At 46.6% G+C, this 24,721-nt stretch overlaps 1 protein-coding gene across 2 annotated transcripts in view; it reads right to left on the minus strand.

Annotated features, from left to right (window-relative positions):
• Positions 1 to 3,264: 3,264 nt before the first annotated feature.
• The window catches only part of XPNPEP1 (X-prolyl aminopeptidase 1), a 58,518-nt gene continuing 37,061 nt past the window's right edge, over positions 3,265 to 24,721 (minus strand). For both annotated transcript variants that reach the window (XM_049645721.1, XM_049645719.1), the window contains 13 exons: positions 22,611 to 22,692; positions 20,890 to 21,100; positions 19,003 to 19,092; positions 18,438 to 18,488; positions 16,833 to 16,891; positions 16,626 to 16,703; positions 14,647 to 14,718; positions 12,373 to 12,433; positions 10,817 to 10,886; positions 9,758 to 9,931; positions 8,758 to 8,834; positions 7,471 to 7,569; positions 3,265 to 3,818 (listed from right to left, as the gene is read on the minus strand). In XM_049645721.1, the coding sequence (XP_049501678.1) occupies positions 3,690 to 3,818; positions 7,471 to 7,569; positions 8,758 to 8,834; positions 9,758 to 9,931; positions 10,817 to 10,886; positions 12,373 to 12,433; positions 14,647 to 14,718; positions 16,626 to 16,703; positions 16,833 to 16,891; positions 18,438 to 18,488; positions 19,003 to 19,092; positions 20,890 to 21,100; positions 22,611 to 22,692 (1,253 nt within the window). In that variant the 3' untranslated portion in view covers positions 3,265 to 3,689. The remainder of the gene's footprint in view (positions 3,819 to 7,470; positions 7,570 to 8,757; positions 8,835 to 9,757; positions 9,932 to 10,816; positions 10,887 to 12,372; positions 12,434 to 14,646; positions 14,719 to 16,625; positions 16,704 to 16,832; positions 16,892 to 18,437; positions 18,489 to 19,002; positions 19,093 to 20,889; positions 21,101 to 22,610; positions 22,693 to 24,721) is intronic.

Consider the following 24,721-nt stretch of genomic DNA (forward strand, 5'->3'; position numbering starts at 1 on the left):
GAAGGGGTCACAACGTGCTTCCTGCTGAGTCTTCTGGTCTTTGCAGAATAAACCCCCCACCTGTGGGGAAACACGAAGGGCAAAACGTGTTCCGTGGCTCGCAGGTACAACCTCGCCTCCTTGCACAATTGCTCACCCCTATCTGATGGGAAATGAAGGATGTTAGTGTCAGGCAGCTGGATGCCAGGACGGGCCCTCAGGTTGCACAAGCGCTAAGGGCTGGGCGGTGGACAGGCCCCTCACACAGTTCGAGTGACGTGGATGGATTTATTTTATCAGAGGGAAGCCGGCCCCTGGGGTGTCCATGGCGTCGGCTCCACGTCTGTTCCCTTCTTGGAATCCTCACTACCTTGTACATTAAACTTCACCAGGGGATAAACTGAGCAAGAAAAAGAAAATCAGCTTCCCAGGAATTATTCCATAAATTTAGTCTGCTGCCTGTTTTTACACCCAAACTTTTTGTTTTTATCACGTATTTGAAAGTAAAAAAAAAAGAGTCCTTCGATCCACATTTTAGCTCCTCTTCCCTCTGAACACTTGCACACTGCAGTTTTATTCTGATTCTCCAGATTTCTGGGATCAGCTCACCTCATCTTGTCTCCTGAACTTAATGCCAAGACATGAAGATCCAGGCAGGACACTCCAGGCACCCAGCACCAGGAAACTTTGCTTCTTGGGCTTGAGCCAATTAAATCAAACTTTGCTCTGAGGCTGCCTTGGGAAGTGACAGGCTTAACAGCCCGATGAACAAACAGTGGAGTTGCCGTCACACTTGAGTTACGGTCCGTTTAAACTCCAATTCAACTGCAATTCACAGCTCCCACTTCTTGAGAGAGGGAAACCTTCGGGGTCTCGGAGGAGACGACAGTCTGAGTCCTAAAGGGGAGGTCTTCTGACTTTTACAGGGGTGATGGAGGAGAAACATGATTAATACATCCTATCGTTTAAGGAGAAACTTCTTCCAAGTCCAATCCTATGGGACATAGAAATATGAGTTTGTATGTGTGAAACAAACACAATTAAGAGTTGATCTTTGGTGGATCAAAATACATCCTGTTACTGGGAAGCCACATCACAAATACAACCTGAGAACTAGCCGTGTATCTTGCTTTTTCCCACATAGCACGTTGGAATCAATGGTCCTCGAGAGAAAAGACGGGAGGAGGGACACTGGAAATGTTGGCAAGTGTTTTCAGACATTCTGTCAATTTCGGCCCATCCTATCAGTGAAACTTCCTAGGCTGGCACCCTGGTTCTGAATGGTAAAAATAGATTAGCTCATTTCACTTTCTGTTTCCCCAGCTGGAGAAAGTAACAGACATTGCCAACCACGCTTTGGTGAAATGTCCGAAATATGCTTATATTTATTCATCTTTCAAAGCCATCCAAATCCAAGATATGGTTTAAGATTTAATGAAACTAGTTTTAAGAAGAACCAGCCATACAATGACATAATCAAAACTAATCAGATGTATGTGCACTAATATGGAAAAACAATTTGGATATACTCCCAAGTTAAAAAAGCAAATTGTATAATAGGTATAGAATGACCCAATGTTTGTGCATGATGTGTGTATGTGTGCATATGCATGCATATACATTTTCTTTTTTATGATTAAGGAGGTTAATTATAACATTTCTCAGATATTAAAATCATAAATTCATAAGCAGAAAATATTCACATATTAAAAAAACTTTCCTCAGTTTCAGAGAACTTAAATTCGAGTTTCGAATTGATAATCTCATCTTGATAGTAGAGAAGAGGAAGACGTACTTTTGGAAGTTACTAATTAATCCATCAAAACAAACACAACTTCAATTTTCTAACAGATTAAAAACTACATTTAGGTTGTATGTACACAGCACTGTCAATTCAAAAGGTTTCCATTCTTTTTTTTTTTTTTTTAATTTTTTTTTTTTAACGTTTATTTATTTTTGAGACAGAGAGAGACAGAGCATGAACGGGGGAGGGGCAGAGAGAGGGAGACACAGAATCTGAAACAGGCTCCAGGCTCTGAGCTGTCAGCACAGAGCCCGACGCGGGGCTTGAACTCATGGACCACGAGATCATGACCTGAGCCGAAGTCGGCGGCTTAACCGACTGAGCCACCCAGGCGCCCCAAAAGGTTTCCATTTCTAATGTTCAGTGTTAAATTCAGACTGGAAACGGTTATCTCTTTTTTTCACTTGTTTTTAAATGAAGTATAATTGACACGCAGTTATGTTAGTTTCTGCATACATATTCTTACATACACATATATTCATCCTACATGTTACTGAGTACTGAGCACAAAGAAAGAAGTTGGAGGAAATATAGAGCAGATTAGTAGCTGTATCTCCAGCCTATGTCTTAGGTTGTTCCTTCAAACAGCAGGCCCTAAGACAAGGACATGCATGTCAATGGTTTATTGGGGGATGGCCCCAGGAAATGCTGGTGGGAGAAAGGGAAAATCAAACAAAAGGAAAGGAAGAAAATAAAGGGTCCTAGAACAAGTTACCATGGTGGGAAGTGGGGCTTCATCCCGCTGAGCAACCCCATAAGACAGTATAGACGACACCCCAGACATCCCAGCCAAGGGTTGAAGAGGTCTGTCCTCCCATGCCCAACCACGATGGTCTGAGGCCCTGGGGGCATTAGCTCTGCAGACTTTGGGAAGCTTGCCCCACGCAGGAGAAAGCCCAACTGGGGCACCAGGGTGGCTCCGTCGGTTGAGCATCAGACTTCAGGTCAGGTCGTGATTTCACGGTTCGTGGGTTCGAGCCCCGTGTGGGGCTCTGTGCTGACAGCTCGGAGCCTGGAGCCTGCTTCAGATGCTGTGTTTCCCTCTCTCTCTGTCCCTCCTCTGCTTGCACTCTGTCTCTCTCTCTCTCTCTCTCTCAAAAATAAAAATTTTTTTGAAAAAAGAGAGAGAGAGAAAGCCCAAGGACAGGGAGTTGCAGGCACTTGCCACAGAACACTGTGAACAAGTGACGAGACATGAGGACTGAGGCGCTATGGGGGAGACACCACACAACGTATGCTACAGGGTAGACCATGGAAGACTCACTTTCGACAGTATACTCACCAAAACACTGGATTTCCTAGAGAAAAGCAAGAGAGGCTTACAATTAAGTCAGACAATATGTGCGGAGGCCAGGGATCACTCCTCAAAGGGGACCGTCTATCTGGAAAACGCCTGCCCCAAAGGCCAGGAGCCCTGGAGATGAGCTCGCCTAACACGCAGCGTGGACAGTGCTGTGAGGAAAGAGCCAGCCGAGACAAAGCACATTTTGACATTTTATTCACTGATCATAAATACAGTCTCATGAATCAAGGTGATCATGAATAATGTACTAGCACCTGAAACTTGGCCACCCCAGAGCAAGCGCTCAGTGCTTCACCATCACTGGCCAGACAACTCACTGCGGCTGATCAGGGCATCTCCCCGCATCGGCGTTTGGCTTTGTGGGGATCCTCCTTCTGGTGCAGCAATTTTATTCTCGGCTCGTTCTCAACAATTTAAAAAATCATAAAAGATTGAGTGTTTGCAAGAAAATATCAAAGAGGATCAGAAGATTTTCAGTTCTTCTTAGAATCTCAAAGTAAAAAGGGGAACTAAGGAAGGAGAGGGAAGGGGACAGATGGCAGGGATCCGCCAAGTTTCTTCCCTTCCTCAGAGCATTTTACAAAAACAAAAACCAGGGAGGCATTAACGCTGTTTGGAGATGGGTTGCGTCTCTCTGATGAGCCACTCGAGGGCTTCCTGGCGGCCCTGTTTCTGCAATTCCTTCCCGATCACATCCCTGCAGGTCAGATGGTAGTTGTTGAGCCAGTCGCACTGCAAGAGGGGAGAAAGAAGAATGTGGTATTCACCATCACACCTCTCCCAGAGGCTAAACGGGCAAACGGAGAGGCATGGCCCAAGTACGGAGATCACAAGTTGAGAGCAGAGATGCACAAAACTCTCCCCCACCCCGTTCAGGGACAAGTGACTTCTTTGTGCTCTATTTCCCTGGAAATCGACAGGACAAGGCCACATCGCTTGTGGTAAAATGCTCCTAGAACAGTCTACATACAGCAGGTGGACAATGACTGAAGGAGCGGTAAACACCTGAGAGCAAATCACGGCCTTGGCTTCCCTGAGTGTAGAGTAACCTGTAACCAGGTATCCTCTCAACAGGACCCCTGGAAGCCATACGCACAGGACATCATAAGAGGGATGGGCAGGGGGGTCTGGTGGGTCCTTCACTCACCCATGTGGCCTCATTCCCGTACACCTGGGCCATCTCTGGGTGGCAGCGGAGGAGAAGGGTGCTTACCCTAGACGGCTGCTAAGATTCCTGCTAAGAGACACACATGAAGGTGTCCCACCAACACACGGGCTTTCCTGTCCTAAATCCACTGACAAAGCTGAATAAACTAGAATCAGCTGAGCCCACGTGGGTCTTGTGAGCGTGGCTGTCTAGATGAACCCAAAACCTTGGGTGGCCAAGGACTGTGGTGCCACAGGGTGGGGTGGGGAGCTCAACTTTCAAACACTCAACTGAATGTGGCCACGGCCTCAGGAGATTTTTTAAAAGAGGGAAGGAGGAAGGAGGTCTGATCCACAAGACCTGAGGGCCAAAGTTCTGCAGCCACACAAGGGTGAACTCTCCCCTCTGGGGCAGGGCGGTGCGAAGGCTGGAGGGAAGCAAGTTCTACCCAGAGGACAGCCACCCATTCTCTCCACTGTCCAGGAAGCGGGTCTGACCAGACGCTCAGCCGCAGCAAGGCTGGAGAGACTACCACCACCACCACGCAGTTGTTGTAACGAGCCAAACACCACCCGGGGAGGCAGTGGTGTTACAGAAGCACAGGCTTCAGGGACTACAGTCTGCACCAGGTACCAAACACCAGCTCAGGGTCGAGATGGGCACACAGATGCAGTGGTATCGCCACCTGGCTTTGACTCCGCCAGCGCTCCACTCCCCACCGATAAGAACTCACTAGCTCCTGCTGGAGCTGGGGAGCGGGGGAGGTGTCAACAGCCAGCCAACTGCTATGGGTCAGCAGTGAGGCCGGGCAGGGCTACAAGACAGCCCGCAGTCCAAAGCGGCCAACCCCGGGGCCAGGAGGAAACTCCCAAAACCCTTTCAGTTTGTACACACAGCCTCCGTGAGGCCTGACCAACTTCCCTAAGGCCCTGAAAACCTGCCGCTGCCCACATTCACAAGCAAAGTCCTCAGCTGCCATCTGGTGACAAGTGATGGGAATGCAAGACCGAACCCAAAAAGCCCCTAAAGTAATTGTTAAGACAGTCTGTTTGGGAGACAGGAAAGGGCGTGACCAAGTATTTTAAAAGCCAAATGGATAGAATCTGGTTGTGGGGTACTACTGTGCCTTCAGACAGAACGAAGCCCCAGATTCATTAAGTGGTATATGGAAAGACTTTCTTTGGCCGAAAGAGATAATAAATGTACTCTGCCTGGTATGTTAAGTACATCTACTGTTATCTGTAGAAACTTGCTTATGATCTAAGGGTAAGAAGATATTATCTGCCCTATAAAAATTGACAGAAGGAACAGTTCAGTGAATTGGCTATGCAAGGTATGGTAATGAACCACAGATTAAGACAGAGCCACTGGGGGCGCCTGAGTGGCTCAGTCGGTTATATGTCCGACTCTTGATTTCGGCTCAGGTCAGGATCTCACGGTTTGTGAGATCAAGCACCAGATCAGGCTCTGAGCTGACAGCGTGAAGCCTGCTTGGCATTCTCTCTCTCCCTCTCTTTCTGCCCCTGCCCCGCTCATGTGCACACGCGCATGCACTCTAATAAATAAATAAACATTAAAAAAAAAAACCCACTGGTCTACGTCCAATGTCATGGGGTGGACTGTGGGGTTAACAAAACTCTTTCTCCCTCAAAGAAGAATGGTCTCACTCAACCTTCTTCATGCACTATTTCCCTGGATAAAGCAGAATGTCATTGGGAGAAATGCCTCCTGATTAGTTCATTTTATCTAGACGGCAAGGATTGCAAACCCTGGGTACAGTGTAGGAAGCCACGGCCTTGGTCTTCCAAGAGAGTAAAGTGACTTATTACTGAACAGTCCCTCGCTAAGACCCTGGAAGCGGTACCCAAGGCCATGGTAAGAGACAGTGGCTCCTATGGTCACAAAGGATTTAAGCAGGGTGGCTTCCATGCCCACCTAGTGTTCTTGTCCCCTTTCACGTTAGCCACCCCCTGCAGAGGCTGGAAAAGAACCCTGCAATGCTGGAGGGACTCTTCCCGCCACAGACACAGCTGACATCACTGCTAACAGGCTGTGTCCTGTCCAGCACCCTCTACGACCACATCAGTAGGACTCGTTTAGGTGCTGCGAGTGGGAATGTCTGGCGGGTCAAGGGCACTGGCAGTTAAGCACAGTGTCCACACTAAGCAGGAGGTAGATGAAATTTTCTGTCACCCATCTGTGAACTGGATGAGGCAGAAGAGGCTTCTAGCTGCAGGAATTCCATCCCACAGTCCAATAGAAGGGGCCTCCTTAAGCCTGAGGCACTTTTCTCCAGGGCCGAGCATGAGGCCTAGGTGTGCGCCACTGAGGATGCCTAAAGAGGCACTTCAAGGTCCCTGGAGTGGGGTCAGTGGCTGCTTTGAGTGATAAAAACATATTCCTATAGAACCTACCACACCTGTCCTGACTTTGGCTCCCATCAATCATCTGCCTTTGCAGGGACTTCTGACCACCTACCCTGCTCTGGAACTTGTGTCCTTCTGACTTCTGTCTTCCTGGCTTGGGAGCAGTTTTGTCTGTCCAGTGTTGACCATTCCTGCCCTGTCTCTGACCCCTCTCTGCTCTGATGTTGATCACCTGGCCTGATCCCTCAAGGCTTACTCCAGGTCCTGGTGCCTGTCACTTCACCTGGCCGTGTGGGCCTGGGGACCCACCAGAGGACTTGAAGGGGTTTCAAGACCTGTTTCCTTCTGAGCTTGATAGGTGAGCACTACTGTGCTCCTAGCTTTGTGAAGAGTTTCACAGCCCAGAGTGACTGGACTAGTAGCTACCACCTCTCTCCTTTCTGTGTGGAAACTGGGCATATGATAATAGATTTTGCTTTTCATGCCCTTAATGTTTCATTCAACATTAGAAAACAATCTGGTATGCGCAATGGCCAACAGGCCCTTCCACCCATCTGGCTTCTCACAGGGGAGACACATGGCCCATGGTTTGCTAAACACGCCTCAGCGCAGATATGGCTCCTGCCCTCATGGAAAGCAATGGCAAATTATTCCCACTCACGAAACCTTACAGCCCCACAATAGTGCAGGGAGGACCCCTACCTGGAGAGCCAACAAATACAGGAAAAGCACCTACAGACCACAGGAGACCTAGAATCTTCAGACTCAGGTGGCACAGACCTCTAAATTAAAAAGCGAGAACAGACTAGAGAGCATAAGGTAGCTTCCCACCCCCACTTCCACTCTGTCACCTCCAAGCCACCCTCATTACCTCTTTGTCTGTAAGAGAATCCACATCTATCATTTTGGTCTGTATCGGAACCAAAGTTAAAGGTTCAAAGGTCAGGCTTCCCCGGTTATTGAAGTTGTACTGTTGGAAAAAGAAGAAAACAGAAGCTTTTACTTCTCCCTCTCACAATGAACCACCATGAGGTCATTCCCACCAGCCAGGACCACCCCTCAGGGCCAGGTGTGACTGGGAACCAAGAAGGGGTCAGAGCATTTTCAATCGGCCCAGGAGGCACGATGAACCCAGCTGACACGACTGTCCAAAAGCTGCTCCGCTGTGCAAACAGCAGCCATCAGAAGCCGAGGGGCTCTCAGCAGCAGGTCCACAGGCTAATGTCCACGGTGAGGGAGAAGAAGTAAGGAAACAACATGGCGGTGTCTGGATGAGGGACATCACTGGTTTTGGTCCTCAAGACTCTACGGCGTATAAGTGCCCGACACCACTTTTATTTAACAGTTAACCGCGTGGCCTGTCCTGACCTGCTAGTCTCATCAGGTGACACATAACAGGTTTGTCCATCCTACATAGTATGGAATGGCCATGGCACCTGAGGGCATGCTGGGTCTCTGATCCTGGCAAGGCCTCTGGGAGTAAGAAGAGAGGTCACTCTCACAGACAGTGACTTCAACATGCAGATCCCTGCAGGCTTAAGAAGCCACTTCTCTCCAACTGTTTGATTTCCAGTCACTCACAGAAGAGGAGTAAGCAGGTCTTCTAGGTAAAGCCTAGCACCTGACGCCCTGCATCCTCTTGTAACAGTGATGGGGAGAAGGAAGAGCCCCTGTCCTCTGCAGGGCACCGGACCTATCTTCTCACCAGCCTGTGGGGCCTGACCCACAGTATAACTCATGGCTCTTCAGGTTTACCCAATAAAAATCATCTAGGTAATTTGTTGAAAATATAGTTTCCTGGCCCCAGCTCTGGGTCTGGGGTCTGGGAGGGGCCTTTAAACAAGCACCTCCCCCACCCCCTGCCCCTGTAGAGGAAGCATCATGACAAGAAGCTGCCTCTAGCAAACTCAGACCCAAATCACATCCAGCAGGGGCCTGCCTGGGGCTCCATGCATTCCAGTTCTGGGTCCCAGTTCACGAAGAATTTTCTTTTTGGCTCTGCAGAGGAGAGTGATTTCTAGGAAACTCTCCACTATGGGAAGGAAGCTCCATTTCAGCTCCAAAATGGCACACTCTTGGCTCCAAAAACAAACATCTTTATCTTCCCTCATTAGGAAATAATGAAAATTTTACAATAAATAAATACATAACTACCTACCTTGGTCTTCACAGGGACCACCAGGACAACATTTTCAATGCGAATTCCAAAAGCCCCATCTTCATAATACCCTGGCTCTAAAAGACACCAAATCCAGAAATGAGAAGCAGCCCATGATGAACGTGCACATGACCACTCCTGGGATGACAGCCCCACCCTGGAGGGGGAGGAGAAACAGGTGAACAGTCCCCTCAATCCAGCCGCAAGAGCCCAGAGATGCCTCCTCCTCCCACATGGCCGCTTTCAATAGGTCTTCGAGGAACAGAAAGGAAGGTTCTGAAATCCCTGAGTACAATAACAGGATCCACCACAGAGATCACAGCGCATATTCATAAGCCATAATGATGCACGCATTACAATATATTCACAGAGATCTGTTAATGACGTGGGGAAAGGAAGTACATTAAGAAAGCAGAATACAAACACTATGTCCAGTATAATCTGAATGATTAGAAAAAAGATATATACACATATGAAAGACCAAAAGCTAATACATCAAAATATTAAATAGCATTTCCTATGGATGGCTGGATTACAAGTGATTTTCATTTTCTTCCATATGCTGTTCTACTGTCTCACTTTTTCTAATTTTTTTTTTTTTAACGTTTATTTATTTTTGAGAGAGAGAGAGAGAGAGAGAGACAGAGTGTGAGCAGGGGAGGGGCAGAGAGAGAAGGAAACACAGAATCCAAAGCAGGCTCCAGGCTCAAGCTGTCAGCACAGAGCCTGACGCAGGGCTCGAACTCACGAACCACGAGATCATGACCTGAGCTGAAGTCAGATGCTTAACCGACTGAGCCACCCAGGTGCTCCCCATCTCACTTTTTCTAAAATGAACACGTGTCACTTTTATAATCATAAAAAGTTGTTCTTAATTCAAGGAGACAAGAGGGGGAAAGTATATCTAATTTACTTTAAAATAATTAAGTATAAGAAACAACAGAGAGTGTTCAAACAGGCTCAGAGATCCACATATGCACTGGGTGAGAGGGACACATACCGTCAGTGACGATCATGCCTGCTTCCAACGGCTCATCAGAGAACGTTTTATAACTGATGCCACAAGGACCCTCATGAACATTCAGGAAAGACCCAACACCGTGTCCTGTTCCGTGCAAGTAATCCAGGCCAGAATCCCATAAAGCTGAGCGGGCAAACGAGTCAAGAAGGTGCCCTGAAAGACACATAAGAACCACTTGATGATATTTGTCCAGTACTTTTTCAATTTGCAAAGCACTTTAGAGATTAGATTTATTATGTTTGGCTCTAGAAGGTGAAACAGAAACCAGCGTGTAAAAGTTACTGGAGGGTTCTGATTTCAACCTGGCATAAGGAAGAGCTAACAATCAGAGCTCCCGAGGAGGGCCGCTCCCCAGCCAATCAGAGCTCAGTCTGAAGCCAGAGGATTGTTTGTCCACGAAGCCAGCAAGGGGACGGCCGCCGGCAGCAGCTAAGGGTGTTGGCGATAGGGACATTCCCTTCCCAGTTCTGGGACCCGGAGGTTTCAGGATTAAAACCAGACTGCAATAAAAGGGATGCCCAGGGAGATGAGTGCAGGCTCCATCTAAGATTCAAGGTCCAGGTGTTATCAACTCCCTGTCCAGTGCCCCATCCATCGGTCCTCAAGCAAACTGGCATATATCTGAAGTCAGGTTCCCAGTAAAATAAATCCCGACAAGGATCCCAACCAGGAGGCCCTGGCCCAGCACTGCAGGGCAGAAGGAGGCTGCACCAACTTCCGCTTGGGCCCTGAGGCCTTCACGCCCGGCTGCACTCTCCTGGGAGCCACCTTTATGTGTCATCCAACACCTGAAGTGGTCAGGAGAGAGGTATACAGCCGACATCAAGCCCAAACCTCAGCCTGCTCCCTGGGAGGCCCTCTGAGCTCAGTCAGCGGGTCCAGGAGACTCACTTCCTGCGGCACACCCACCTGCCCTGGACGGGCCTGAAGGGACTGGGGCTGACACGACAAGAAAGGACATGTTCTTCCACTCACATTTAGACACGTTTGGTGTCTGAACAAGAACCAGCCTGTCATATGACAGAAGGAAACACCTACCTTTGGTTCCAGTTGGAAAAACGGCTGCGCTCACAGCTATGTGGCCCTTGAGGACATATGTGAAGCATTCCTGCCAAAGAAAACCCAGGGGGCGTGTTGCAGAACCGGGACAGAGGTGTTAGTCCTGTAGTTTTCCAGCAGTTCAGAAAACCTTGCTTCTGAAGGCTTTTAGCAATACCACAGAGAAAATCAGAGTGAAAAGAAAAAGAAATCTGGTGGAAAAAAAGCTTGGTCATAGGACCAATTTTCCAGAAAATCTTGAAATTAAATTGAGTAAAAGAGAACTGTCAGAGACATGATCCCACAGATCCTTCCCTGGTAATGAACATTCCAATATACTCTGAGCACGAGAAAGACTGGGAAAGTAGGAGAAGGTACTGGTGAAGCCAGCTAACATTTCCCGAGCGACTCCTCTGTGCCAGGCATGATAGTAAACACTGATCATTTAATCCCACACTTCATGATGGAGATGCTGTGGTCATCCTCACTTGACAGAGAGATTAACCAGCATGCTGGGTGGCTCACTTCATAAGCAGCAGCATCTGGCCTTGGAGCCAGGCGGTCCTGCTTCGGCCTCTGTGCCCTGACCAATGTTATACTCAGGGGTTATCCCTAACTGCCTGGATGAAGAAAGTGCTGCTGGGAAGGTTAGCGGTTTGCTGGTAAGGTGCAGAGTTAGGACTAAACCCATACTCTTCAGTCTGGTCTGGAATTCTTTTTCCAGAACAAAAAGAGTCACACCAAAGGTATATGGACCCAAGGTCAAACTCCTCTGAGGTGCTCATGCCTACAAATAGATAAGGCACAGGACCTGAAGTATGAACCTTGCTCTGCTGCACTGCCTAAAACTCTCTTCCTTGGATAAACTTCTTGCAGAAGTTCCCAGAAAAAGATTCACTGAGAATCAACCAACATTCACTAGGTAGTGACTGATCCGGGAACTTGCAAGGTTCATGGAACCTTTACAACCAGCCCTGGAGGCAGGTACTCTTATCCCCATTTCTGTGGATGTGTCTGTGTGCTTTACTCAGGGTCACAGAGCCAGTAAACAGCAGAGAAGACCTCAAGTCCAGACTCTAGACTCCTGGTGCACATCTCTCTACCTCACTGCTATCTCCTCCTTTCCAGGCCAGACAGACCAAAAACTGAGCAGTGTATATCATTTCAGAGGGTTCCTACAGCTAAGCCTATAAATGGAAATGCTGAACTTGAAAAAAGAAGGGGGTGGCTTTCAGAACCAAATCTAGATGCTGTTTGTAAAAAACGTACATTTCACTACCCCATTCCTATCCCTAGAGATTTCCTGACTCAAGAGAATACTACTGACGCTGTTAAACTTGAATCTGAGTTCCTTGACCTTAGCAGACAGAATGCTTTTAAAATGTCTCCAGTAATTAATTAAATGGACATCATAAAGCAGATAAGCCTGACTCCACAGTAATGAGCTATTTTACTATCCCACATACAAATTTTACTTAGTTACACAATTCCTTTTCATAAAAGCAATGCTCTTACAAAAGCAGAGAGGCCCTCTCAAGTTTTCTGCTCCACCTTACCTTCTCATAGGCTGTAGGGGTCCCAAAATGCATGGTCCGTGTCACATCTGTGGTTCCGTCCCTTTCCAGAAGAAAGGACAAATTAGTTTTCACTCCAAATAAGCTTTTGCTCAAATATGGGGTAGGTGAGGCCACTGCTGGTGGCCACGTAAAATAGTGCAGCCACTTTGGAAAGTAATCTTCAGCTCCTTAAAAGGTTATAAATATGGAGTTACCACATGACCCAGCAATTCCACTCCTAGGTAAATGCCCAAGAGAAGTGAAAATCTAAAAACCTGTATACAGATGAACATAAGGGAAGGGAAGCAAAAATCACAAGGAGGGAGACAAAACATAAGAGACTCTTAAATACAGAGAACAAACTGAAGGTTGCTGGAGGGGTTGTAGGTGGGGGGATGGGCTAAACGGGTAAGGGGCATTAGGGAGGACACTTGTTAGGATGAGCACTGGGTGTTACACGTAGGGGATGAATCACTGGAATCTACACCTGAAATCCTTACAGCACTATATGCTAACTAACTTGGATGTAAATTAAAAAATAAATTAAAATAAGAAAAACCTGTATACAAACGTTCATAGTAGCATTATTCATAAAACCCAAAATGTAGAAACAACTTGAATGGCTATCAATGGATAAACAAAATGTGGTATCTATACGATGAATATTACTTAGTAATTACAAGGAATAAAGTACTGACACACACTAGGTCACGAATGAACCTTGAAGACAGAAGCCAGACAGAGAAAGCCATGCATTATATATAATTCCATTTATAGGAAATGCCCAGAATAGGCAAACCCGTAGAGAGAAAGTATAGTAATGGTTTCCTAGGTAGGAGAAAATGGGAAGTGACTGCTAATGGGAATGGGGTTTCTTTCTAAGGGTGATGAAAATGTTTCAAAATTGCTTGTGGTGATGGTTGCACAATTCTGTGAATATACTAAAAACCATTGATTGTATACTTAACGTGAGTAAACTGTATGGTATGTGAAGTATATCTCAAAAAAGTCGCTTAAAAAAACTAAATGAGACAAAGTAGGAATGCAAGGATGGCCTCATGTACTGAGAGTAAACTCATCAGGCCCTGACACGCACAATGCGAGGACTGTTTCATGGGAGACGCTGTCACTGGGGTCATAAACGAGGGGGAAGAGGACAAAGTAAACAGGAGCCTGCTTCTATCAAAAGAGGGCCGGGGCACCTGGGTGGCTCAGTCAGTTAAACATCCGACTTTGGCTCACAGTTTGTGAGTTTGAGCCCCGCATCTGGCTCTCTGCTGTCAGCACAGAGCCTGTCTAGGATCCTCCATCCCCCCTTTGTCTCGGCCCCTCCCCCATTTATGCTCCTCTCTCTCTTTCTCAAAAATAAACATGAAAAAGAAAAGAGAGAGAGCCAACCTCCAATTCCTCCCATCAGGACAACAAAGGACTGAACCCTAAAAATACCCAAAGGTATCTCTTAGAACACACTAATCCATACCTGTGACACAGAAAGGATAACTTCTAGAATCCTGCTAAAATTTAGAAGTGAACCAAAATTTACACCACTAGCCAAATAATCTCAACACCCTCAGTTCTAGGCTGTTATCATGAATACCAACCCATGTGTCCCAAGGCTAGGCTGTGGTTTCCATGCACGGGGCGGAGCTCACTTAAAGATCAGGCTCCCCCTCAGCCATGGTCCCAACTGCAGTGGGAAAGGAGCATTTAAAAGGCCTTGCTCGTGCCCTCTTCATGCAGACAACACCTGTTCCAGCTCCCTCTCATGGCTTCCACATCGAGACCCAACGAACTCTTGGGTTCTCCTCTGAGAAACTTTCTAGAGGATGAGTGTGAAAAGGAGCAAGATGTGAAGACGAAAATTCAGAAATTCGGGGGCAACCTAGTTTCTCATTCATTCATTCAAAATTAATCCCTTACCTCCCAAGGCCCTGAGGCCACTACAAGTCCAGAGAGCTAGCAGGCAGTTTATGAGCTAGAGCAGAAGCCTTTCCAGTGGTTTTGAAAGCTTGCTTTCAGTTATTTATTTAGTATTTAACAACACTCGGCCAAGAACTAAACATTCCTATCAAACAGTCTTTTGTGGGAAGAGTCACCACTGGGCTCTTTCAACCACGGGTGGAAAAAAAGGACAAGACACGGGAACGAGTCCATTAGCAGCAGGTGCAGAGTGAGAGTCTCAGCTGAGTGCTCTCGGCTGGAGCCTGGCTTGCCCCCTATTCAACTGCTTTGACCCAACATCGTCAAGCTCTATGGCAGCCCTAGTTTACTTACTTGTATTGAGCTCCCGAGTCAATCAGGTACACCTCATCTAGCGACAAGGTCCTATTCGTCTCAGGGACTGGCCTAAGAAAGTTAATTAAAAAATAATTAGTCCACAAATGTAAATACTTCCTGAATCTGGGAGGGGGACAAATAAGAGTTCCTTATACTATTCTTACAACTTAGGTTAAGTCTGAAATTATATCAAAATTAAAAGTTACCAACTAAATTAATTATTCCAAATAACTTAATCTTCTAGAACTAGTCAAAGACCCAGTCGACCTATCTCCCCAACTGGATAAAGAGATCAAGAGAAAGAAGAACAACATATCTCTTTATATCTAGCTCCATGTGTGCTTGGAACAAAAAAGATGTTCATGAAATAATTGTAAAAGTTACAAAAATAATAATCATTAGATGCAGCAGGACCAAGCTAGAGTCCTCAGAACTGGGAATATAGCAGCCAGGAGTCACTTGTCTCTGGGTGTGGGGGTCCCAGGCCCCGGCCTCAGCCTCCATGTGACTCCCTCAGTCCTGACCCCGTCAGGAGCCTCCCCACTTGCTTCCTAGGCCACCAGACAGGCAGGAGGTAAATTCCTCAATTTGGGAGGAAAACTAAAGGGATTTTTACTGGGAAGTGAAGTAGATCACAATGTTCTTACACGAAAGCACTTTTTCCAAATGAACACGAAGCACTTTTAAAAAGTGATCTGATTTCCCCAGGCCACTTCCAGACAGTGTCACTGCACTGGGAAATGCTACAACGAATAAGAGCACTGCAAGTCTCTGCCCTGCCGCTGAGAGAAGGACTCCTTCATTTCCAGGCACCACCCCCTCTCCAGCACTACGGGCATCAGTGGCTACTTGGGCCGAACGACTGAAAAAGACAACCAGACATGGAAGCAACGTCCTGCTTCTCAACAGGCTTCCAGCAGCCCATTGTGAAAACATGCCAAAGTAGAAGCAGGCTTCTCCCCCATTTGATCGGAGTTCTTTTTAATGTGTTAATTACATGTAAAATTCTAGGATAGCATCCAGCCAAGAAATTCATCACCTGAATTAAACATAAGACAAAAACTGGAGTCCTTTTGATATTTTAATTTTGGAACAGAAGCATTAATACGAGAGAGCTGCACAATCACAGCTGTGACTGTCTCCCACACAGCTTCAAAATCTGCCCCAAGACTAAAAGCTCTAAAAGCAACTATTAAAAGGGGGTGGGGGTGAATCTCTGCCCAAGTACAGCCCAGTGAGACAGACCAAGTGATCTTCCCCCAGACTGTGTACCTCAGACATGGAGCAAAGAACTCAGAATGCCCAACACAAGGCAAATACATTCAACTGGGCATTTCTGAAAGCTGAAGCCCAATAATCAAGCCAAGTTCCATTTCCCACCATCTCCACAGACAGATCAGCCCTAAACTTATCAGTGCCCCTCCCATCTCACAGTGCAGGGAATGCTCAGCTCTGTGAGTCCACAGGCTCTTATAGGTCATCTGCTAAAATGCCTCGTAGGCTGGGTGCCAAGCCCACAAGGAGGGAAGAAAGGGTGCTGATTATCTCCCTAACCGTAATAGTATGCTCAACAACCTCATGATAAGTTTTTTGGTATGGAGTGATGGAGCTCACAAAGATGTCTGGACTCCTGCATCAAGATGGCTGCCATTATCAAGAAAGACAAACACCGATCACCATGATCAAGAGCTATGAATACAGCTTCTGTAGACACAGAAAGGAAATGGGGACAACCCATTTGACTACATCGTGAAGAATGTCAGTGCCATACACCTGAGCCTAAGTGGAGGCTCCCAAAAGGCAGAGAGTGGGAGATTGAGAGAAAACAAGACCTTATTTCCCATATAAGAACAGTCTCAACAGACAACATGGGGGTGGGCACTGGGGCCTCTGGTAAAATAATGTCTCTCCCCTGCTCAGGCTCCTGTGCAGAAGCAGCAGCAAAGCCAGGCACCGTGCTCCTCCGCATGCCTTACGCGTAGTGAATGATGGCGCCATTGGGTCCCGTACTGGAAATCGTTGGGAAGCTCAGGTCCACAAAGTCAGCCTGTTGTCTGGAACAGAAAGACACAGAGAGCACAGCGGCTTCCAGAATCTTATTGTGCCAGCAATCAGGGCCCTCTCAGCCTCATTTAAGTTGCCAAAGAAATGACCACAAGGTTCCTGCACACACGGATCCGTACCTGCGAAATTCCTCAGCCTTGTCGGCAGCTGAGATCTCCGACACACCACCTTTGGGCACCTACAAGGAAGTTGCTCATAAGTCATCAGGAGTGATAAATTCACGTGTTTATTACATGTTAAAAGGGATGCATTAAAAGCTTATTTTTTCCTCAATTCCCATGTCCCGGCTGTCCAACCTATGGGACACAGCTGAGGTCTTGTCTTCAACAAGGAGGGAACCTTCTAAGACTCTTACCAAAGCAATCTAAAGTAGAAGGGTTTAGGGGCACCTTGGTGGCTCAGTCAGTTAAGCATCCAACTTCAGCTCAGGTCATGATCTCACGGTTTGTGAGTTCAAACCCCATGTCGGGGTCTGTGCTGACAGCAGCCTGAAGCCTGCTTCAGATTCTGTGTCTCACCCTCTCTCTGCCTCTCCCCACTTGTGTTCTGTCTCTATCTCAAAAATAAATAAAATATTAAAAAAAAAATTAAAGTAGAAGGGTTTCTATCCTTTCAATTTTTCACTTAACTCTCTGCCCCAGTGTTATACCCTAAAACCTCCCCAAACTTAATCCATCTAAGTTGAAAAATTCAAAACCATCTCCTGCTAGGATATTGTCTTGCGAAAGTCATCCTAAATACGTAAAGAAGATAAATGAAAGATATTATTACAGGGTGATTAATAACGGCAAGAAAATTAAAAAGGATCTAAACACCTGAAAATAGGAGCAATGGCAAATTGGTCTAACCACTAAACGCAACCTCTCTGCTTGGATCCTTCTTTTTTATTCGAGTATAGTTGACACACAGTGTTATGTTAGTTTCAGGTGCACAACACAGTGATTCGTCATCTCTATTTATGCTATGCTCGCCACAAGTGTAGCTACCATCTGTCACCTCACAATGCTTTTACAATTTGGATCCTTTTTTTAAGGCCTCAAAGCACATGGAAAATGCTCACGCTGTGGTGCTAACAGAATAAAATAAAATACCAAATCGTATGTATACACTGAGAGATGTGTAAAACTTATTTACGCAGAAGGAAAATAGCCAGAGAGAATAAAATAATTACACACAGGGTGATACCCTTCTTCCAGTTTAAGCTACTTTTAAAGAATTGTTTATATAATATTTAAAGGGAACATGTGATTGTTTAGTAATGACACAAAGAAATCCTCCTGCTGTCAACCATAAGGAATGAAAGGGCAAGAAACTAATGGCCAAGAGTCAATTTACTATCAAATAAAAAGTTTTAAGTCTTAAATTGAAGTATACAAAGATCTTTTTCTCTTAATATCATCAGCTTGCCTAGAATATTATTGTGAGTCATTTTTCCTCATAATGAAATTCCACTCAGTTATAAGACAATGCCTTGACCCAAAAAGGATCCTCTCTGTGAAGGAAATTCTGTCTTCATCTGTGTTAACTATTTTCTACAATTAAAAAAACTTCTAAATACACACACACCAAATTTCCAGAAAGAACTACCAAAAGTAAGGACTAAAATTAGATCAAGACCTTACACCTCGTGGTCACCAGAGCATGGAGGTGCCACGGTTTGAATCACATGTTGAGAACTTCTGAATAATCTACATCCATGTGTTAAAACAAGACGAAGAACCAACCTCTTTCTCCAGCCAGTTAAAGAGTTCACAGAGGGCAACAGCATCTTTAATCTGTGCAAAGAATAGAGACAATTTTTTTTAAGTTATTACTGAAAATCAGCTGGGCAAATTCAGTGCCCAGCCCTAACGTGGTTCTGAGAAAGCCGGACCCATCAGGCACAACCAGGGAAGGGCCTGCCGAGAGCAAAGGCAAATCCGTCAGTGGATTCACTCCTGCCCTCCAGAGGCAGGAAAGACAAGCCACTGGCAAATGTCATCTGTGGGCCTCAAATCTTTCTAGACCCACCACTGGCCTTGAAACATACCTTGGGCCTTTTAAGAGGCATCACCTTCTTATTCTTCTTCTTCTCCATCATCATCATCATCGTCGTCGTCGCCTTTTTTGTGTTATACATTGTACTTTATAAAGATCTAGCCCACTGAGTATTGTACTTCATTTTCTCACTAACGCTGGAAGGCTCAAAAAATTTCCAGCCTTGTGCCAGGCTCAAAGCCACACAGCAGATGAGGGACTGGGCCTTCCAACCACCATACACACCCCCTTTGCACGGACTGCTTTACTCACGTGAGCTCGCCGCATGCCTTCTGATTCGGCAGAATTCTTCACAGCTTTGGCAATGCAGATGGGGGTGTAAGGCATACAGCATCGATGATCCTAGGGGCAAAAGGCATAGTATGGGAAACTGAGTCTGGCTCCACTCACCCAAGACCAAGGCAATCACCTCTTCACCCAGCACATCAAGACAAGTCATGTGAAGAGCTCCCATTCAGGACCCATGGAGCTGTGCCTGGGGATCGAAGTCCTGCCCCTTTTGGTTGATGACTCTGAGCATGACAAGAGGGGCTCGAACACTTCCAAAAGGTAAAGTACATCAAACAAGATTATTTTTCTTCTGTCCCCCACATCTTCAGCTCTCTGGCACTGCTGGCTGCCAGCCATCAGGAAGACACTGCTTTTCAAGCTTCCATGGTCATGGTCAGAGTCCATTAACAGATCAAAGCTTGACTGAAATAACCCCTTTCTTGAAAAAGCACAAAGGAGGCTTTTTCCCACTGGGGACACACACGACTGAGGGAGGGCTCCTGCTCCTTCCCATCTTGCTCAGGGATCACAAATCACCTACTGTTCACGATCTGATCGTAAAGGGCTGGGGAAGACCCTTCCCAATGAGAACGAGTCAGAGGCCAGCCCTGCACTCTGGGAGGGGGGTTTAGGATCACCTTGCACTCGCACAGAGCTTGTTGAAAGGCTTTCATTCCTTCTAGGCTCCTTATTCCCTCACTCCTACGTGCATAGCCCTCATGAAACAGAGAAGACAGGCATGATCCCCTAACTTAGGTCAAGGAAACAAATCTCTGACCAGATGAGTGTCACGCAGTGTGAGAGTGGCAGGGCGTACTGGCAAGCCAGGTCTCAGTGGGCCAGGCCTGGGCTCTTTCCAGGATGGAGAAGAGAGGAGACCCCTGGGCTTGCTAAAGGGCACTTGGCAGCCAGAGGCTCCAGACAGGATGTTCGAAAAGGCTACAATCCAAGGTGGCTTGGATTCCAGTCATGCCCTGGGCCCTAGTTAAAATGAGAGGACAGGTGTTCACTGCTTAGAATAACCCAACAGGGGCTGAGTAAAGGGCAGGGGTATCACTATCATTTGACTTTCAACAAGTCCCCAACTTCCCAAGCCTCTCTGGGCCTCGTCTCCTTAGCTGTAAAACGTGGTGAGGGAGGAGCACACGCAGAGTAGTGTTTCCCAGAGTTCTCCTACCACCTACACAGCTCTTACACCGGCTGCCAGCCCTCTAGACCTTTACTTCTTTTCTTTAGACCATCTTTATTTAAAAAATATTTTTTTTAATGTTTATTTATTTTTCGAGAGAGAGACAAAGCACAAGCAGAGGAGGGGCAGAGAAAGAGGGAGACACAGAATCTGAAGCAGGCTCCAGGCTCTGAGCTGTCATGGGGCTCAAACTCATGAACAGCGAGATCATGACCTGAGCCAAAGTTGGACACTCAACCGACTGAGCCACCCAGGAGGCACCCCTCTTTAGACCATCTTCAAATCAACTTAGTTTGTTAAATTCTGTCTTAAGAAACAATTTTTATATCATCATGGTCTCAAATACTAGAAATATTTTTTCTAGTATATGCTGAATTGCTTTTAAAACAGAGAATATTTAAATAAACCTAAGTATTAGTATATACCACCTAAAATCATCTCTCATGCCACACTATGGACAACACAGGACTCAATGAGTTCTAAGGGCCCTCAGACTCTCAACATGGCTCTAGCCCAAAGGGCTCATCTAGGGAGAGGACATCTCTGATCTGACAATCAGTCCCCGAGATCTTCCAAAAAAACCTCTGTTTCAAAGACAAAGCTGCATGATGCCAGAACTGGGAAGGGGCTGGCAGCTGGAATGTGGCCGACTTTGGATGGGCCTCAGCAGGGCTACCAACCTTGGGGATGGTCTCGCTTACGGCGTAGCTGGCCTTGTCGCTGACCCACACCTTCTCCCTTGGGGAGAGATTGGCACACAGAGCCTTGAGCTCGCCCAGGATGGACTTGTAGGGAAGCACCTGGATTCTGTATTCGGCTTCTAGGCCCAAGTCAAAAAGCAGATGCTCCTTCACACTGGGGGCATCTATGCGGTCACCATCAATGAAGAGCCTGCAGAGGGGCCAGGGGTGAGGTGACAGAAAAAGGAGGACACGTGAGTGAGGGGGGGGAAGCACACACCCACACATACACAACAGGCTCCACCTTCTAGCAACCGAAACCAAGCAGTTCCCCTTCCTCCCCATTCCCTTCTCAAATCCTGCTCCCCAAACTGTGTCCCTATCCCCGTGTATGTTATCACCATCCACTCCATTCCCCCAGCCGGGACGTGGACATTGTCCCTTCCCGCCACTAAGATCTTTGGGCCTATAGTGTAAATCCTGATCAAATCTGTCCAGCTTTGACCGTGGCCTTGCCTAGTCACCAGCCAGGTTCAGGCTGCCCCCATCTCTCTGCTGGATTAGCACCAGAGCCTCCTAACTGGTCTCTGCATCCAGTCTTGCTCCAGCCAGCACAGTTTTCCCAGCCACAGTATTCTTTATGATTTACAAACCTGATCATGTGGTTCCCTGTGAAAAAGTCATTCAATAGCTCCCCAGTGTCCTCAGGATAAAGGTCCGAGCTCCTGGACACCGCTCACGGGCCTTCCTTTAGGTGGCCCCTGCTCACCTTCCAGCCTCACACTCTATGTTCCCACCACACTGAACCACTCCAGGCCCTCCTCAGGCAGCGTGCTCTCTCCTGCCCAGAGCCACTGAAAATGTCATGCCCTCTGCTTAGACCACCATTCTCCTCACTCCCCGCTCACCTAGCCAACGCACATGCGCCCTCCATCTCTGCTTCGATATTACTTTCCCCAAGAGTCTCCTCTGATGCCCAAGTTTAGGTCAGGCCCCTCCTGTAACATCCATACCCATCCCACTGACAAGTCAGTGCCCACTTACATGCCCTGAAGCCCCTGAAGAGACATTCATCCCCCAGCTCCAGCCCAGCACCCTGTCTCATTCACCCTAGCACCCAATAGAGACCCTATCAACTTAATAAATGTTATCTGAATAAAGAGCCATCCAAATAAAAGAACAACTGCAGGAAGGCCACAAGCAATGCTTTAATGCATAAAGTTTGACGGGGGGAGGGGAGGGGCGCGGGCTTCCGGTGTCATTTCTGACCTTCCAAATGCCTGGGTTTATTTGAACTATGGACCCAAGACTGTATAACTGAGCCTGTACATCCCTTTGCAACTGGCTGCTACAAAATTTAGAATCAAGTGTGTGGCCTGACCAAGACTTTGCAGCAGGAATTTTGTGAAATAGCTTCATTCTGGTTTTGTTCTGATGTCCTGCCTAGTTTGTTTGGTTTTTTTCCTATCTTCTAGTACTGGAGAGACTTTCATAGATTTCAAGATATTTGGGAGATTAAGAGAGAGGCAGGATGTAAAAGAAATACCTGCTGTTAAGGAAGACAAGAAGGGAAAGGAAAGAGGAGCGGGAAAGGGAGAAAGCAGAAGAAAAACAGTGCATCAGCAGGACGTCAGGTAGTGATGGGGTCGACCAGCAAGGGAGACGGGGAATCTGAGGAGCTGTGAGGAAGGAAGGACCTTCCAGTGTGGCCCAACACTCACATGATCGTCTCCAATCCTATGATTGCATAGGAGAAAAACACCGGATTGTGCTCCACATCTGATCCTCGGAGATTGAACAGCCCTTAAAAAAAAAAATAAAAGCCCCGTCACTTGCCTGACTTGAGATTACAAGAGAGAGCCTGTAGGGGGAGGGAAACGCTTCAACATCCATGGAAGGCTTCCATGGAAGGATTCCGTGGCATCTCTCAGAAAAGCCGGAAACCTCACTTCCTGGTTCCACTTGGAGCTGCAGTCGCTCATGCCCGCCAAATGATGGCACCAAAACTGTTTCTTATGCTACCATATTGCTGTCCCGGGAACAGAATGGAAGTTAGTCAAAAAACAGGAGGATTACCCTCCAAAGAGTTGAAATTGTCCCCCTGGTGGTGACCTGCCAGACCTGGCCTTGCTGCAGCAAACTGGCATTCCCAAGTAAAGGGAAAGGAGCCAAGCACTCTCTCCCTTCTGAAGCAAACAACGTCCTCGGGTAGAAAGACTGAGATCCACCCAGGATGGTGAGGGAGCCCAACAAGGCCCTCCGGCTAAGAGTCAAGGAGCCCCGAGGAGGCGGGGCTTCCCAGCAGAGGAACAAAAGCAGGGAGTGAGTGGTGGTGGCCTTTAAGCCCAAGAATGAAACCCGTATCGGAGCCCACCCAAGGGTCAGCTATGATACCGAACTGGAGTGGAGGCCCCACCTACAGCCAGTGTTAAAGGTGTTTGGGGAGATCACTGTATGTTTGAAGGAGTTTGGGCAGATCACTGTATGTTTAAAGTCTGGGGAGATCATTGTATGTTTAAGAAACTAAAGTGGCCAGCAGAGAGAATAGCTAGGGTCTCAAAGCTTCCAGATGCCTAATGCTTGCTCTCCTGAAGAATACAGTATTTAAAAACTCCTAGTGAGAGAAAAAAAAAAAAAAACTCCTAGTGAGAAAAGCTCTACGTCTATTTTAAAATAATGGCTTCTCACAACAAAGCAATGAAGCTTTACCTATCAGACGAGCAGTTTAAAAATGACAGTACCAGGGCACCTGGGTGATTCAGTCGGTTAAGTGTCTGTCTGACTTCGGCTCAGGTCATGATCTCAGGGTTTCTGAGTTCGAGCCCTGCTTCGGGCTCTCTGCTGTCAGCACAGAGCCTGCTTCAGATCCTCTGTCCCCCTCTACCTCTCCTCTGTCCCCCTCTACCTCTCTGCCCCTTTGCTGCTCACACTATGTCTCTCTCTCTCTCTCTGTCTCTCTCTCTCTCTCAAAAAATAAACAAACATTACAAAAAATTTTTTTGATAAAATTTTAAAAAATAAAAATGCCAGTACTTGGGACTGGGAAGGGTGTGGCAAGACAGGCATATTCCTATCCACTGTAAACAATTCTAGCAGGTAAATGGCAAGATGGGTCCAAAGGCCTACCACGTGCACACCCTCTAACCCATAATACCACCCCTGAAAGCAACCAGAAATAGAAGAAAATCATCAGAAACCAAGACACAGATTTTGATGCACTAAGATTTTGATGGCGGCATCATAATAAAATTGTAAGAAAATCAAAAATAAGCTAAGGTCATCCTTAAGGGAATGGGTAAAGTAAATTATGGTATAACCAACCATATGATGGGATATTTATATTTACTTAAGTTACAATTATATATGCTTAAAGTATGCTGATACTTTGGAAAAAATCAAGCTTCAAAATTATATATGCACCAAATATTAACAGTGATGATCTCTGGGTAACAAAATTATAGGTGCTTTTTTTTCTTTTTCTTTTTACTTCCTCTACATTTTCCAGGTTTTCCACAATGGGAATGTGTTTTCTTAAAATCAAAGGGAGAAATTAACTTTATATATGTTATTTTCCCTGATGTCAAGGTTATTAATTAATTAAGGATATAAGTCACTGATACATGTCAAGTATCACTGATAATCTGACAAAGTTTTGGGGCTGGGGACTGGAGACATAGGACACTGTGTAGTAGGGTCTCTTTCTCTAATGAGAAAATTAAAAAATGAGGTAGTGCCTCTTCTCAGTCACCCTGGGTCAAACCCAGTCTGAAAAGGAAGACGGAACAGGAAGATTCACCAAGATTCCTTCAGGTTCTAGAGGATGACAGGTACT

This window comes from Panthera uncia, chromosome D2, assembly GCF_023721935.1.
Source record: "Panthera uncia isolate 11264 chromosome D2, Puncia_PCG_1.0, whole genome shotgun sequence".
Classification (NCBI taxonomy): domain Eukaryota; kingdom Metazoa; phylum Chordata; class Mammalia; order Carnivora; family Felidae; genus Panthera; species Panthera uncia.